The 13,955-nt window shown below is 46.1% G+C and overlaps 5 protein-coding genes across 5 annotated transcripts; 3 read left to right on the forward strand and 2 right to left on the reverse strand.

The window, feature by feature from the left end:
* Positions 1-1,916: 1,916 nt before the first annotated feature.
* Positions 1,917-3,091, forward strand: V8C40DRAFT_273180 (Gfo/Idh/MocA family protein; the record flags this gene model as incomplete). Its single annotated transcript, XM_083220449.1, has 3 exons — positions 1,917-1,931; positions 2,028-2,514; positions 2,565-3,091. 3 exons carry the CDS (start codon positions 1,917-1,919, stop codon positions 3,089-3,091), a joined length of 1,029 nt encoding a protein of 342 aa, XP_083076004.1.
* Positions 3,092-3,317: 226 nt separating this feature from the next.
* Positions 3,318-5,198, forward strand: V8C40DRAFT_236897 (uncharacterized protein). Its single transcript, XM_083214140.1, has 2 exons — positions 3,318-3,574; positions 3,646-5,198. Exons 1-2 carry the CDS (start codon positions 3,464-3,466, stop codon positions 4,936-4,938), a joined length of 1,404 nt encoding a protein of 467 aa, XP_083076005.1. The 5' UTR covers positions 3,318-3,463; the 3' UTR covers positions 4,939-5,198.
* Positions 5,199-5,414: 216 nt separating this feature from the next.
* V8C40DRAFT_285130 (uncharacterized protein) lies at positions 5,415-6,416 on the reverse strand (the record flags this gene model as incomplete). The annotated part of the gene is made up of 2 exons (XM_083222301.1): positions 5,954-6,416; positions 5,415-5,868 (listed from the first exon to the last, which is right to left on the reverse strand). The coding sequence occupies exons 1-2, from the start codon at positions 6,394-6,396 to the stop codon at positions 5,415-5,417; spliced, it is 897 nt and encodes a 298-aa protein (XP_083076006.1). The 5' UTR covers positions 6,397-6,416.
* Positions 6,417-7,497: 1,081 nt separating this feature from the next.
* On the forward strand, positions 7,498-11,343 carry V8C40DRAFT_273182 (uncharacterized protein; the record flags this gene model as incomplete). Its single annotated transcript, XM_083220450.1, has 8 exons — positions 7,498-7,999; positions 8,117-8,638; positions 8,700-8,821; positions 8,880-9,389; positions 9,464-9,594; positions 9,645-9,788; positions 9,837-9,922; positions 10,238-11,343. 8 exons carry the CDS (start codon positions 7,498-7,500, stop codon positions 11,341-11,343), a joined length of 3,123 nt encoding a protein of 1,040 aa, XP_083076007.1.
* Positions 11,344-12,345: 1,002 nt separating this feature from the next.
* V8C40DRAFT_236902 (NADP-dependent oxidoreductase domain-containing protein) lies at positions 12,346-13,893 on the reverse strand. Its single transcript, XM_083214141.1, has 2 exons — positions 13,552-13,893; positions 12,346-13,482 (listed from the first exon to the last, which is right to left on the reverse strand). Exon 2 carries the CDS (start codon positions 13,349-13,351, stop codon positions 12,395-12,397), a length of 957 nt encoding a protein of 318 aa, XP_083076008.1. The 5' UTR covers positions 13,352-13,482; positions 13,552-13,893; the 3' UTR covers positions 12,346-12,394.
* Between the last annotated feature and the right edge of the window lie 62 nt (positions 13,894-13,955).

Consider the following 13,955-nt stretch of genomic DNA (forward strand, 5'->3'; position numbering starts at 1 on the left):
TAAAAGTAGGTACCTACGGACGCTTGTACCGTCGATGCTTGGCTCATAGCCAAGCGGCCATTCGGGCAGGATGTTTCATTTTCTATTACTTCTCCCCAAGCGAAAATGTTTGAGAAGTTTTCATCAGCAATTTGAAGCGTCGGCTTAATCTTTATATATCAATTCGCGGATATTGAGTATGGTGACAAGGAGTCCAGAGCGAGGAGACTGCCCAGTGCAGTTGAGCTATGTTCGTGGTCTTTAATGATGCAGAATCATGGGAACAACCAAGTGAAATGAAAATGGCTGTTTGGCTCAATGACTACCACGCGAAATCGACTCTCTAGAGGTAATTGGCCGGCGATTAAGCGAGCGACGTGATGCCCAGCGAATGATGCCGCGTTGAAGGCATAGCTTGGCTCTTCGCTTTGCACGGCGAGAAGTAGTTCACGATTCTGGTGTATAGTCTCAGCTTGCCAAACATTGCGACTAATAGTATTCTGGTTCAGGAAATTGATATCGTTGACGAGTATCAACGAGGAATTTGCTCCTGTGCATCCGTCAACGCTTCGTTTGGGTTGGTACGGCTTCAAGTGACGCTACTCGTGAGGCTGCAAGAGAAAACGAACCAATATGTCAAACACCCGTAGTCAATCATGACTGAACGAATCCAAATTGATCAAGAGCCTTTGGGAGGGAAGACTTGGTGTTCAGCGGCAGGGTCATATTTCGAATAATGGCTGCTTTCAGGGGCGTTGCTTCGGTGTCTCGGTGCATCGGTTTGTAGGGAAGCCTCTGAACCCGTGCTGTCGGAATTATGCTTCCATGTCTAGGACTAGAGACGTCCAGTTAACTCAAGTGTATTTTGAAACTTCAAACTTGCTGTTGAAGTAACCTGGTTAGGATTGGATTCTCATTTAATAAATGTAGAGTTCATATTGACAACTAAAGAGCTAGCTGTCTGTGCCGGACAGAGGGTAAAGACCATCCTTCAACTGGCCATGGTGCTGATCAGCATTATCAGTACTTAATCTCCTTCATTATCTTTGCTACTTGGTCATGAGTTATCTTAGGCCGTTGTACCCGGCCAGTTAGTCCTTTGCCTCATTGTCTCTTCACTGATTGAGTCTTCTCTTTCACTACAGTGTATCTGGGTCATCTATGGACTAAATGCTTTGTCAGTTTCCAACAGTAACATTCTACAATATTGATGCATTTTACAACTAAGCTAAAATAAACACATAGATTTGACGTGCTTTTTAGAACCAGTGTTGCATCGTTCGGAATTACTACTCTCTGAAACATACCTGATGTATTTCCATTAGACTTGTTTTCATGTGTCATAAGACGCATGCAGTAAGTAAGGACCCAAAAGTTTTCGGTAAACTAACCCCAATAGAAACAATGGTAATGCGAACAGCTGATCCGCTAAACTCGTGGGAAGCCGATTGCCCTCATAGCCTACTGCAACACCATGTTTGTCAGCTAGGAGGTCGTACCTTCCGAGTATGACAAGCCGTGAACAAAGCATAAGACCGGCCCGTAACTCGTTCATGAGATGTAGATGATGAATACTAGGGATTCAAAGATGTTATTTGTGTCTCTGTAAACTGTATGGTACATATCTAGCATCTGCCTCCCGCCAGCCTTTCTGCAGAAAGTTCCAATGGCTTCGTAGGTATTGTCTGTAAAAAGTTCCGGATGAAAAGAGTTCTACGTGTTAGTTTAGACAGGAGTTGCAAGCGGAGCGGAATTACAGCGTTTTGTGTTGCGGACTTTGGAGATGCGTGGCCAACTCTACTCACAGGGCAATACTACTCTCCTGATAAGCTTCTGAAAGTATAAATATCTCGGCGAAAGGCAGTCCTGAAATTCTTGAGAATTGTAACAAGGAAAAGAAACTAGAAGATTACGACTGCAAAAGATCATCTAACGTTATGGCAATCATCCGTGTCGGTCTCATCGGGTTGACGCCTGCCCAGGAATTCGCCTCAACCAGAAGCTGGACTGCCCTATGACATCTACCTTCGCTCTTGCAATCACCAAAGTATGAGATTGTGGCACTGGAAAACTCAAGTGTTGAGTCAGCGAAACGCTCCATCGAAGCTCACAATCTGCCGTCCACAACTAAGGCATACGGAAGTCCTGAGGACATCGCCAACGACCCAGAAATAGACTTAATTGTTGTTTCTGTTCGGGTCCAGAAACACTATGAGCTTATCAAACCGGCTCTTCTCAAGAATAAGAAGGTCTTCGTCGAATGGCCGCTGGGTGCTAATTTAAATGAAGTCGAGGAGCTAACGCAGCTTGCAAACTCTCACGGCGTCCAGAATGCTGTTGGATTACAGGCACGCTCATCTCCCTTGATACAGAAGTTGAAGGAGCTGGTTACAAGTGATCGCATAGGTCGTGTGCTAAGCTCGACCGTTATTGCTTCATCTAGTAATTTTCCGATGGAGATCTGGCCACAGGATGCGAAGTATTACCTCGATATGTCAAGCGGAGGGAACGAGTTCTACATCTTTTTCGGGCACTGTGAGTATTGCCTCGCCGTAACAAAAGCTCAACGCATTGATACATGTTAGTTCTGGACTCCTTCACGTACATCCTGGGTGATCTTTCCCATGTGCAGTCTATTTTGAAATCACAATATAAGACTGTGCGCATAGTGGGGACCCAAAACGAGACAATTGAACCAGAATATGAGAAAACTGCTCCTGATCATATTTTTGTTCAAGGCCTTCTTGATGGTGGAGCTCTTGCATCACTGTCTTTCCGCAAACCGGGGTCAACCGCTGAAGAGACGGGCATTAGGTGGTACATTTCCGGCACAAAGGGCGAAATTCTACTCACTGCTCCATCATGGTGGCAATTTTTAAACAAAGAGCCAGTGCTGCAAGTGAAAGTTGGAAATGAGCCTGTACATGTGATCTGTTTCCAGGATGAAACTGAACCAGCGGTCCAAACCGGTCCAGCAATGGCCACCAATTTGGCCCTTCTGTATGAGGCGTTTGCTGAGGGAGATGCTTCTAGATACGCCACTTTCGAATCGGCTGCAAGGACTCATCGGCTTTTGGAGAAAATCAGACAGGCAGCTGTTTCGGATATATAATCCTAGCGAGAAGCAAGTTTCCCAAGAGGAAACAAGCAATTGATATAGTATAAGTTATTCACTGTACAATTATAGACCTTCATTCCCAATCCTTACCTAAGAATACTTAGTAATAATGAGACATCCTCGAGCACATAACTACAAATAGACATCGGTCTTAAATAAAAAACAATTTGTCTGACTTGCGATTTTCTCCGGCGTTAGCGTGAGATGACTGGCGCCACAGAGGACTTGGAAATATTTGTCAGCTCAACTGCCCCGCTACAACTCAGTGAGAAGCTCTGGTCATTGCAAACGAAGATAAAATAGTATATAGACAAACCCTTTATCTTGAAGCCGAGCTGGATTTACAGGCTATTCGACAATAATAACATGGGGAGCGATAAACCAATCACGGATGTCCAGACTGAAACTGCGCCGCGGCGCCGACCCGGGCGTCCACGGATGATCGAGACGGGTCAGGAGGCAGCAAACGATCAAGCGGTAAGTCAACTGCATTGTCTCTTGCCCCCGGACATAACATTGAAGTGGTCTCGTCTAACTTATTCAACAAGAGAAGAACACGAATGAGACTGGCGCAGCGGTCATATCGTAGCCGGAAACAAAGCGCTCTTGTATCTGCAAAAGCTCGTGCTGAATCGCTTGAGGTAGCTTTGGATGGCTCTATTGACGAGTTTATAAAATTTTATGAACATGTCTCACAAAGGGGAAAGGAGCTACCTCCTGTTGTAATGACTCAGCTCAACCAGACAGCGATGAATATCGTATCTATAGCAAGGAAAGCTCGCATGGAAAAGTCTATGTTGACCGGCGACCAGAACCAATTTCCAGAAGAAGATCCAACTGCCTCAGCGGATGATATTGATGCTGATCATGAATCTACCGGCCATATGACGGGCGATCTCACAGTTGATGAGAATCAAACGACAAAAGATCATCATTATCATCCCCATCAGAGACAGTATGGACCATTTACCAGCAGCAAGCCGGCTCCAGTCTCGCAGCGGTTGCTACTGGCCTGTCTGACAAGAGCCATAGCACTTCTGCAGCTGGGAAACTTCTCAGTCGTTGCCATTAATCCGGCGATGATTCTACCACTACAACTAGAGCGAGCGGAAAAACTTATAGAAAGAACTGCTCGTCGCCTTTCTGGAAACCCTAGTGCGTTCTTTGCGGACTGTCAATATGGTGATGGCCGAAATGCGGCTTTACCCAAGATGATGCGTCTTATTGAAGGAGATCTGAACACTCTGACGCCACGGTCATCACCGCCAAACTTGCAAAATTTACACTTTGGACGGACAAGAACAATGCTTAACACGGCCATTTCCGACCTCCAAGGAGAGTGGTTAGAGGCTCCAGATGTGGAAGAATATCTTGAACAGCGAGGGATATTTGTTCGAATGGGCTCGCCCAGTGATATCATAAGTCTATCAGCTCCGATGATTGAAGACCAGCCATCACCAGAAGCAGCCAGATTGGGTACGCTCAGACCTCATGCTCCATTGGTGGATATAACAGATTTTCGAAAGGAGTCAAGGACAAAACGTGCCACTATTCCAGAACATGACTTTACAATATTTGGCAAAGTCTTCCGAGAAGGTCAGACCGTGCCTACGGGACGAAATGACTTCGCATTGTCAGAATGGTATCCCGAGATGCGCGCTCAAACGGACAGTGCAGCAACAAATCAACAAGCACAAGAGAGCCTGCAAATAACAATTAACATCGATAAGCTAGTCCAAGGACTTGCAGATAAGGCGGTTTGCCTTGGGCCATGTCCTGGAATCAAGAGGGCACATGTTGATGAAGCAATCAGAGGATCAGTAAGTGATTTTCAGCAGTGATTGGCATTGTAGCGCTCTCGATACATTTTTACATATATGAGATTCAAAGTCTTTGTAGAAGTTTTACACACGGTGCAATATGTAAGTAATAGATGATCCAATACCAAAACCGGATTCCTCTACTGTTGTGGACATTTTTGTTGTACCTTGGTTGTGGTGTTTCCTAGGACTTTAAGTGTGCTAGTAACACGTTACTGCCAGTTACCCAAGCCAGTCTTAGCGTACCTATTTGCTATTGTATCTTTTTACATCGCAAGGCCTTACATACTCGTTATGATTAATTTATTTCATTCGATTCGAAAACGAATAATGAACAATTCGTCAATTAATCGTGATTTACATTCAGGCCTCTGTTTAGCTTTTACGTGCATGTTTGGCTTTCAAATCTCAATAGGCTTATTACACAATTGCTATCTGCAAGTATATATATGACCCCAATGCTTGATATCCAGCCATGATCTCTCTTCTTCTCAAGACTAGCAATCCAATGCCGCAATCTTGCGCGTGGGTCCTGTTCCAAGAGGAGGGATGGTTGTGCCCAGTTCGTAAAGTTGGGGAACATAATTCCCAGAAATTATAGCATTAACTTCTTGAGAATCGCCAGTCAACTGTGCATAAGCTCGATTCACCCTAGGGAGCGCGTTGAAAAGACTTGTAGGCGTAAAACTCGTGGGAAGAGCACCATCAGCAGGGGCCAGAGTGTGTATAACCGCCTTAGTAAAAGCCAATTGGTTAGCCCCAGCGACTGAACAAGCGCTTGCAGATGCTATGGCACTAAAAGCTGCACGGCCAGCCCACGAATCCGGGGAAATATCTTTTGATGTAGCAACAAAGCCGCCAGCAAAACATGCGTCCACGATCTGGAAAGTATCGATGCCTGTTGGGGCAATAATATTGGCATCTATGCTGCTCCAGCTGACTGCGATTTGCCTATGAGTATATTAACACATATTCCTACATGTCAAAAGCTAATGTGGGCTGTGAGCGATTTGGAGTCACTAGACGATTGACTTACTCAGTCCCTCGACTTATTGCCCACACGCCACCTTCATCACCATGGCCGCCGTATATAATAATCACAAGTGCCCCAGGACCGCTTAACCCGGAATATAGCGACGTAATCTGCGATTCCAAAAATGACTGGGCATCTGAACTTGATGATTGGGGAATCGCCAAGTCTCTGACCTCAAAGCCGTACTGCTGGAAAATGAATTGCAGTGCCGCTAGCTCTGCCGACACTTGTGGTACTTCAGCTGAAGTACCAAGGTATTCGAAATGAACAGTAGCAACTCTAACAGTATCATAAGCAGGAAGTGCATCAACGGAAGCATCTGGCAATGGCTTCCCTTTATCGAGTGGCTCTGTCGCCTCTCTGACGACGTATTGTATTGCACCACACAATGCATGATGAACATAATTGAACAGAAGAAGCAAAGGCGCAAACTTAAGGCTACGCATGGTGAGCTGTATGACCAAGGAGGCCTCAAATGAAGAAGAAAGTTGTTGACCAGAATTGTGACAGATACATCGTCTGGCTGTACGTTATATATATATAGTCTGAGAGTCCCTTCATGAGATCTCTCTGTTTCAAGGCGACTTAGCTTCGGATTTAGGCAAAGTCTAGTAGCACGGAATTTGCTAACCAATTTTGATGCTCTGGTCACGCGAAGATATCTGAATCCCGGTAACTGCTGAGGGATCTTAATTCTCGCCGAAAAGGACCCATAGTCACTCTCAAAAGAACCCTTGGGCAAAGGGTAATTACGCCCTGCTGAGGTCTTCAACTATCAAATCGGGTTTCTGAATCTTCCCTTGAGTCGGGCAGAAGAAGGAAATAGAACGGATATGATCATCGCCCCATACATAGTGAGATTACTCCATATCTTGGTAAATGCATCGTGCAGGTTGGATTGCCCGATATTCATGGCGTGAGACATTCGAGCAATAGTACGGCTAGGACCACAGAGTATCTTTACTAGGTACCTTTGTATAGGGGTCCCTGAAATGTGGTCTCTGAAATATGGAGGCCTTTGACGTTAAAAAGGAAAGAGAAAAATAGATAGTTAAGATATTTGCTCTCTGCGGACTGGTGCTTATAATATGAGATAGTTCAGTAGCCTAACCCAGATAGTAACATGGAATATATTTGCCACTTTTGTATGATCCCTAAAATTATGGAGACTTTTGTATAAGAAGAAAGGAGGAGATAGAGAACCCTGACTTATGTACCCTGCAGAATAAGATCAATAGTCGTGTCTCTGTGAAACCAATTTTCTGGGGCTAGATATGCCGATGCGGATGACGTGAGATACTTTGCAACAGAGCTAGTATCATAGTGTATGCTACGGAGTTCAGAGCAACATAGGCAGAGCTTCCTATTTCCTTCGGAGTTGGGGTTATAGCATGCTGGATAATGTAAGTGGAGGACATGTCTTTGGAAACAATCTAGTCAAGCTGGAAAGTATAAAGGTCGCGGCGATGCGGACCCAACAGAAAACAAATATCCTCAGACTATTCAGTTTATCCTCTCTATCGTCTAGAATTGGCAGCCTCTCCGCAATGGCCAAGTTAGCTTGGGTTGCGGTCATTCTAAACCTGGCGCTTGCTACTTCTGGGTCTGAGTTCTTTTCTCAACTTGAACGCTGTCCGAATTCTTGCACCACCTTAGGACCTATCCCGAGCAACTGGACTTATATACATCATCTCGGGAAACTCAACAGTTGCAACGAGACTGTGTTATTTGACTTGTCACTTCATAATGATGTTGCCGATCCCAAGACTCACACCACTTTTCGGGCATGCACAGTGGAAGATGGTTCAAAACTCAATGACACGAATGTCTCTGTTAAACGGGCAGCTTTTACTTCAACTGCCATCTCGCTCCAGGGAGCATGGTCCGAAAAGAATGTGAAGTTCAACCAAGATCAATTTGATGGATTATACGGAGCTATTCAACAACATGTGATAGGTCTTGATGCAGATGCTCCTACAATCATTTTCAGTAAGGCCGGCCAACTCGTCATGGGCTTCTTCGCCGGAGGGAGCATCGACAGTAGCCGAAGTATTGCTGCAATAATGAACGAATTAAGATCACAAGTAAAAGATAATGGCCTTGGCGAAACAACGCTGGTTCAAAGATGTGGCGAAGGCATAAACGGCAACCATACACTTGGGTTAGTCGTTAATGCAGACGGAGATGTGGTCTCTGTTCAGCACACTTTACAAACTTGGAACAACGCAACATGTGTGCAGGGCCTGGCGAGCACGAAACAAAGCAACGTTGACATATACATAAAACCAACGATCAAATCCAATGTTTCAGGACGCGGCATCAAGCCCAGAGATGGAACTTGCTCGACAATTCAAGTTGTGTCTGGAGACAGCTGTGGCTCCTTGGCTGCTGAATGTGGCATTTCGGCGCAGCAATTCGCTGAGTTCAACCCCAGCTCAACCCTCTGCTCAACTCTAGCAGTGGGCCAATATGTCTGCTGCACTTCAGGCTCTTTACCTGACCGCAGTCCTAAACCAAATCCCGATGGTTCTTGTGCTAGATACAACGTACAGCCTGGCGACTACTGCGCCTTGATTGCAGCTGAAAATTCCATCACCACTGATGACATTGAAAACTTCAACAAGGACACATGGGGCTGGCAAGGATGCAGTAACGTCCAACTGGGCCAGATTATTTGCCTAAGTACAGGTATGTTATATCCTGTTTCCCAATGCCTCAAAATGGTATTCTAACCGAGTTTCTTTTGAAGGTTCGCCTCCATTTCCCGCTGCAGTCTCCAATGCAATCTGTGGGCCTCAAGTCCCTGGAACTCAGCCTCCCGTCGACTTCTCTACAATAACAGCTCTGAACCCTTGTCCGTTGAACGCATGCGTATGTTCAATCCAGTGCTAAGCATTTATAACAACAATTACTAACATTACTTGACCAGTGTGATATATTCGGGCAGTGCGGTATCACTCCAGACTTTTGTACTGCTTCTCAGTCTGCGACAGGCGCTCCAGGAACCTCCGCTCCTGGTACAGCTGGATGTATTTCTAATTGTGGCATTGAGATTGTTAATAACAATAATGGGCCGTCAGAATTCATCAAGGTGGGCTACTGGGAATCGTTTGGCCTCGATCGGCCTTGTCTCCAGATGCCCGTTTCTGCGATTCCAAGTGGATACACCCATATTCATTACGCTTTTGCTACCCTGACCTCGGACTTTCAAGTTGATGTGTCGGCAGAGCAAGATGCCTTTAACCAGTTTGCTTCTGCTAGTGGCTTCAAACGTATCTTATTCTTTGGTGGTTGGTCGTTCTCTACGGATGTCGACTCGTTCCCCATTTTCCGTGAGAGTGTTACTGATGCAAATCGCTTGACATTTGCCCAGAGTGTTGTGGATATAATCAATAAATATAACTTGGATGGAGTGGACTTTGATTGGGAATATCCCGGAGTAAGTTATACCTCAGTGTATTGGACATCTAGCACGCTCGAAAATTTTGCACGTCGTCTGACATTGAACTATAGGCTCCTGATATTCCCGGTATTCCTCCCGGAAGTCCTCAAGATGGAGCAAACTATCTCGCCTTTTTAACCACACTCCGGGGTTTACTGCCTTCTGGCAAAACACTGTCTCTGGCAGCTCCAGCCTCTTACTGGTATATATCGAGATCACCGTCCCCAAAGGGCTTCACATTAACCGATTCAGGTACCTGAGAGGCTTTCCGATCAAAGACATGGCTCCTGTGCTCGACTATATCGTCTACGAAACTTACGATCTTCATGGACAATGGGACTATCAGAATGCCTTCAGTAATCCTGGCTGCCCCACTGGGAACTGCCTCCGTTCGCAGTAAGTTTTTCGATCGGCAGCTTCTTGAACAGTGACTTACATCTAAAGTATCAACTCTACGGAGACCTTTTTCGCCTTGGCTATGATCACCAAGGCCGGTGTTCCCACCAATAAGATTGCGGTTGGCGTTACGAGTTATGGAAGATCATTCGGTATGGTAGATCCATCATGCACAGGCGTCAACTGCTTGTTTGGCGGACCCGATTCGACCGCAATGCCGGGCGCTTGCACTCAGACAGCCGGGTATCTGGCAGACGCTGAGATTTACCAGCTCATTGCTCAAGGTGGCGTTCAGTTCAGAGACGACCAAAGTGACTCTGACCTTGTTACCTTCGGGGATACCTGGGTCTCATATATGACGCCTGCGACGAAAGCCAGCCGAATAGCTCAGTATCAGCTCCAAAACTTCGCCGGATCTGTAGATTGGGCCATTGATCTTGAGACTGGAGCTACCGGCGATAACAATGCCACTGGTGCTGCTGGTGATCACTCAACCCCGAGCAAAGTACCTGTGGCATCGCTCACCTGTACGACTTTGGCACCGTCCGCAACATTCACCTTGACCACTGCGTGTGCCAGTGAAATAGCTGGACTGCCGCCTCGAACTAATAACAACTCGCCACCTGGCCCAGCGAATTGCACGGAAACATGCGACTTATTGCGAGAGATCACGGGGACTTGCTGCGGGACTGGAGGCACAATTGCAAATCCAGTGGCCATTATTCCCAACGTGAAGATCCCTCTTCCTGTACCTTTGTCTGGTATTACTCCTGGGAGTGGTAGCCCTATAGTCGTCCCCGGGGTTTCTTTACAGCCATTCCAGCCGGCGCCAATTCCAATTCCCCTCCCTGCAGGCTATTCGCCGTCATCTACTATCACTTTCCCTGCGGTATACTATCCCCCTGGTATTCCCCTACCTTTTCCTGTTATTCTACCAAGTGGCTATAGTCCCTCAGCAACTATCACCTTTGGCTCGACAACTCTACCGGCCAATGTACCCCTCTCGTCAGTTGTCATCGTTCCTGCAGGATTCGTTCCTCCAGGCCCTCTTCCCTTTTTCGCTCCACCTTTTACATTAAATCCAGGGGACAGGCTACCAGGTCCAGTCGTGATACCACCTGGATTCGCTCCAGTAACGCCTTTTACAGCACCTAGCATTTCATACCCCGCGGGACAACAAATTCCACCAGGTGTTTTCATCCCCCCAGGGATTGACGTCCCTGGTCCGATAGCTATTCCAGCAGGTGCACCATTATCCCCCGATTTCACACCTATTGCTACTGGTACAGATCCCGAGGATGAGGATGAGCCAAGATGTTCGGCCCGAAGTGTGCTGTCTATTTCAGCAACGTCAGCTCCAACTCCTTCACCATCGCCTTCACCTTCACCTTCGCCCTCACCCTCGCCCTCGCCTACTCCACCAGACTACACCAAGATATGTGGGTTCACACCAAGCTGCACAAATAATTGCGGTCAAACTATACTGCTTTGTCCCATATTCTGCTGCGCCGAGTGCCCTCCATCAGACACAGTGGGTATTGCCTGTTCAGAGTGATCCTGACCAATAGTCTACGTGACAGTGCCAGAATGCACTGTTGCCTTTACGTAGATTTAGATAGGACTTCTGTAGGATTTGATAAGCTCTTAATATCCACTGAGATTGATCTATATTATTTAGATGATTGTCCTAAATAGAATTCGATTAAAGCATTCAAAGCTCTTATCAATGGAGTTGACTCTTTGGCCGCTACAGATTTCAGAACATGGCTTGCAAAGACGTTGAAGGCAGATTGGCCTATGCTGGATATCATGGGAACCAGTAGTATTCTTACCTTTAGTGAAAAAGTTGTTGGCCTCAGCGAGTTGGTTCAGATTGCATCTAGTAGCTAGTTTGGTTAGTTGTTAGTTGTTAAAGCTAGGATAGGTGTCAAGTATTAGAATGTCTTGCGAGTTTTCGTACAAAAACCCAATGTTAAGAAAGATTATTGTAGGATATGGAAGCAAGAATGCCCGAGATGACGCCGCATAGTTGTATTCCTCCTCAAAGCCATTTCATCAGGAAAATAGAACCCGATATATAATTGAGCCTCATTCGATATAGATTCGACTATGAGTATGATAGTGATTAATGTGAGATCAATTACTATGTATGAGACAAATAACCATCGAACTACTTCATTTTCAACTCTATGAAAGTATAACAGGATTTAAGAGCATGATTGTTCAACTGAGGCCAGAGTGTCAAAAATAATGTCCCAAACTACCAAGTTCACCACTACTAGGTGTATCTTAGATGATTGCTACAACGAAGGGAAAATGATAAATCAAGAATGGCGGTGCTATACGTACAACTATATACTCAAATGATAGATGGTATATAAATACATTTCATAGGCCCCATTTCTAGTTGTCAATTGGCATGTGAGCTGTGATGTGGTCGTGGTATGCGCTATATAGGAGTTGGGCTCCGGTGCACCATGTAGCGAGACGGTATTTTTTTCAAGCTGATAAAGTATTTCATTATTGTTCTTTCACTCAGATATCTGAAACAGAATGATAGCAGCGAAAAAAAATCTCATAAGAGCTTCGTGATATTTACAGACAGTTTATTCTTCTTCCGGCCAAACATTGTATCCAAAAGTGTCCTTCATGTTCACAAATCTGGCATGTCTTCCCTTTGCAACCTGCTCAATGGCTGCGAAATCTGAGTCGCTAAGTTCTGGAATTACAAAGTTGCTTTCGATACGGCTGGGAGTCGAGCTTTTGGGGAGCACAGCATAACCTCTCTTCAGACCCCAAGCCAGCAGAATCTGAGCAAGGCTATAGCCGCTTCTCTCGGCAACTGCGTTGAGAGTCGGATCATCGCGTACTCGCTCACCAGTACTTGGAACCTGGTTTTGAGAGCCAAGCGGCGAGTAGGCTTCAGGCAAGATATTGTTCTGAAAGCAGAATGCCACGAGATCCTCATTTGGTAGAAATGGGTGAATCTCAATCTGGTTTACTGCTGGCTTGATTGTGGCAATCTGAAGAAGCTGCTTCAATCCTTGGATAGTCCAGTTGGAGACGCCAATTGCTTTGACAAGACCGCTCCTAGCTAGCTCCTCCATTGCTCGCCATGTTGGTTCAGGGTTCTCTGTCAGGGCCTTGTTGATGACGTATTTCCCATCTGGTCCTATTTTTACGCTCATGTCGTCGTTCCGTTCAGCCGCGATGGGCCAATGAACAAGGAACAAATCGATGTAATCAACCTTGAGATTCTCGCACGAGTTCTTGGCACTCCACTTAACATCTTCCGGCTCGTGTAAGTGGTTCCAAACTTTGGTGCAGATGAAAAGGTCTTTCCGGGTAACGTCGGGTCGGCGAGCGAGGAAATCTCGGATTGCGTCGCCAACCTCATCTTCGTTGTGGTAGAACCAGGCACAGTCGAGGTGTCGATATCCAACGTCCAGCGCCTTTGTGACGGCTGCGTATGTCTCTCCCTTGGCGCCTTCGTTGGCAAATGTGCCGAAGCCGACAGCCGGCATCTTGGCTCCGGTATTCAGAGTAAAAGTTTTGGAGGCCATGATTCTGGTAATTCCGTGACTTGTACTCGTCTCGATTGTGAAGTATTGCGACCTGTCGACTTGGGAGATATGATGATGATGGTCCCGCAGATAACAAATGTTGAAACAAATGAGACTTTTGCGCTTGGGCTCTGATGCTGGGATTGAATGGCGTTAGAAGGGCCACGTATGATAAGCCTCATGCAAAGGGTATTAAATGCCTCTTGTCCAAATCCCCTGTGAGTTTGCTGTTTCTTATAAAATTGTGTCTGTGAGTATGTTGATCAACACCTCTGACAGCTGAGGCATTACTACATCACTGGCCAACTTGCCAACTTACCCACCTAAGCACCTTGGTGGCACGCAACGGAGCGGCAGATTGACCCGTAATAGTGGAATTGTTACTGCAGCTAGAAGGATTTTCAGCCAGTTCGACGCTGAAAAAATGACGCACGGGGCGTGTTGAAACCTGGCTTTTCTCCGAAGTTTAATAAAGATCTGCGATATCTTGACCGACGTTTCGCCCCTCTAGGCGGTATATTGATGGCCATGGACAATAGACTTCAGCGTGGCTGGCATGACATGCTGCCATGATTGTCTGGCGAATCTCATCCACTGAATCCGC

This window comes from Trichoderma camerunense (genome assembly GCF_050948025.1).
Source record: "Trichoderma camerunense strain CBS 138272 chromosome Unknown V8C40scaffold_4, whole genome shotgun sequence".
Classification (NCBI taxonomy): domain Eukaryota; kingdom Fungi; phylum Ascomycota; class Sordariomycetes; order Hypocreales; family Hypocreaceae; genus Trichoderma; species Trichoderma camerunense.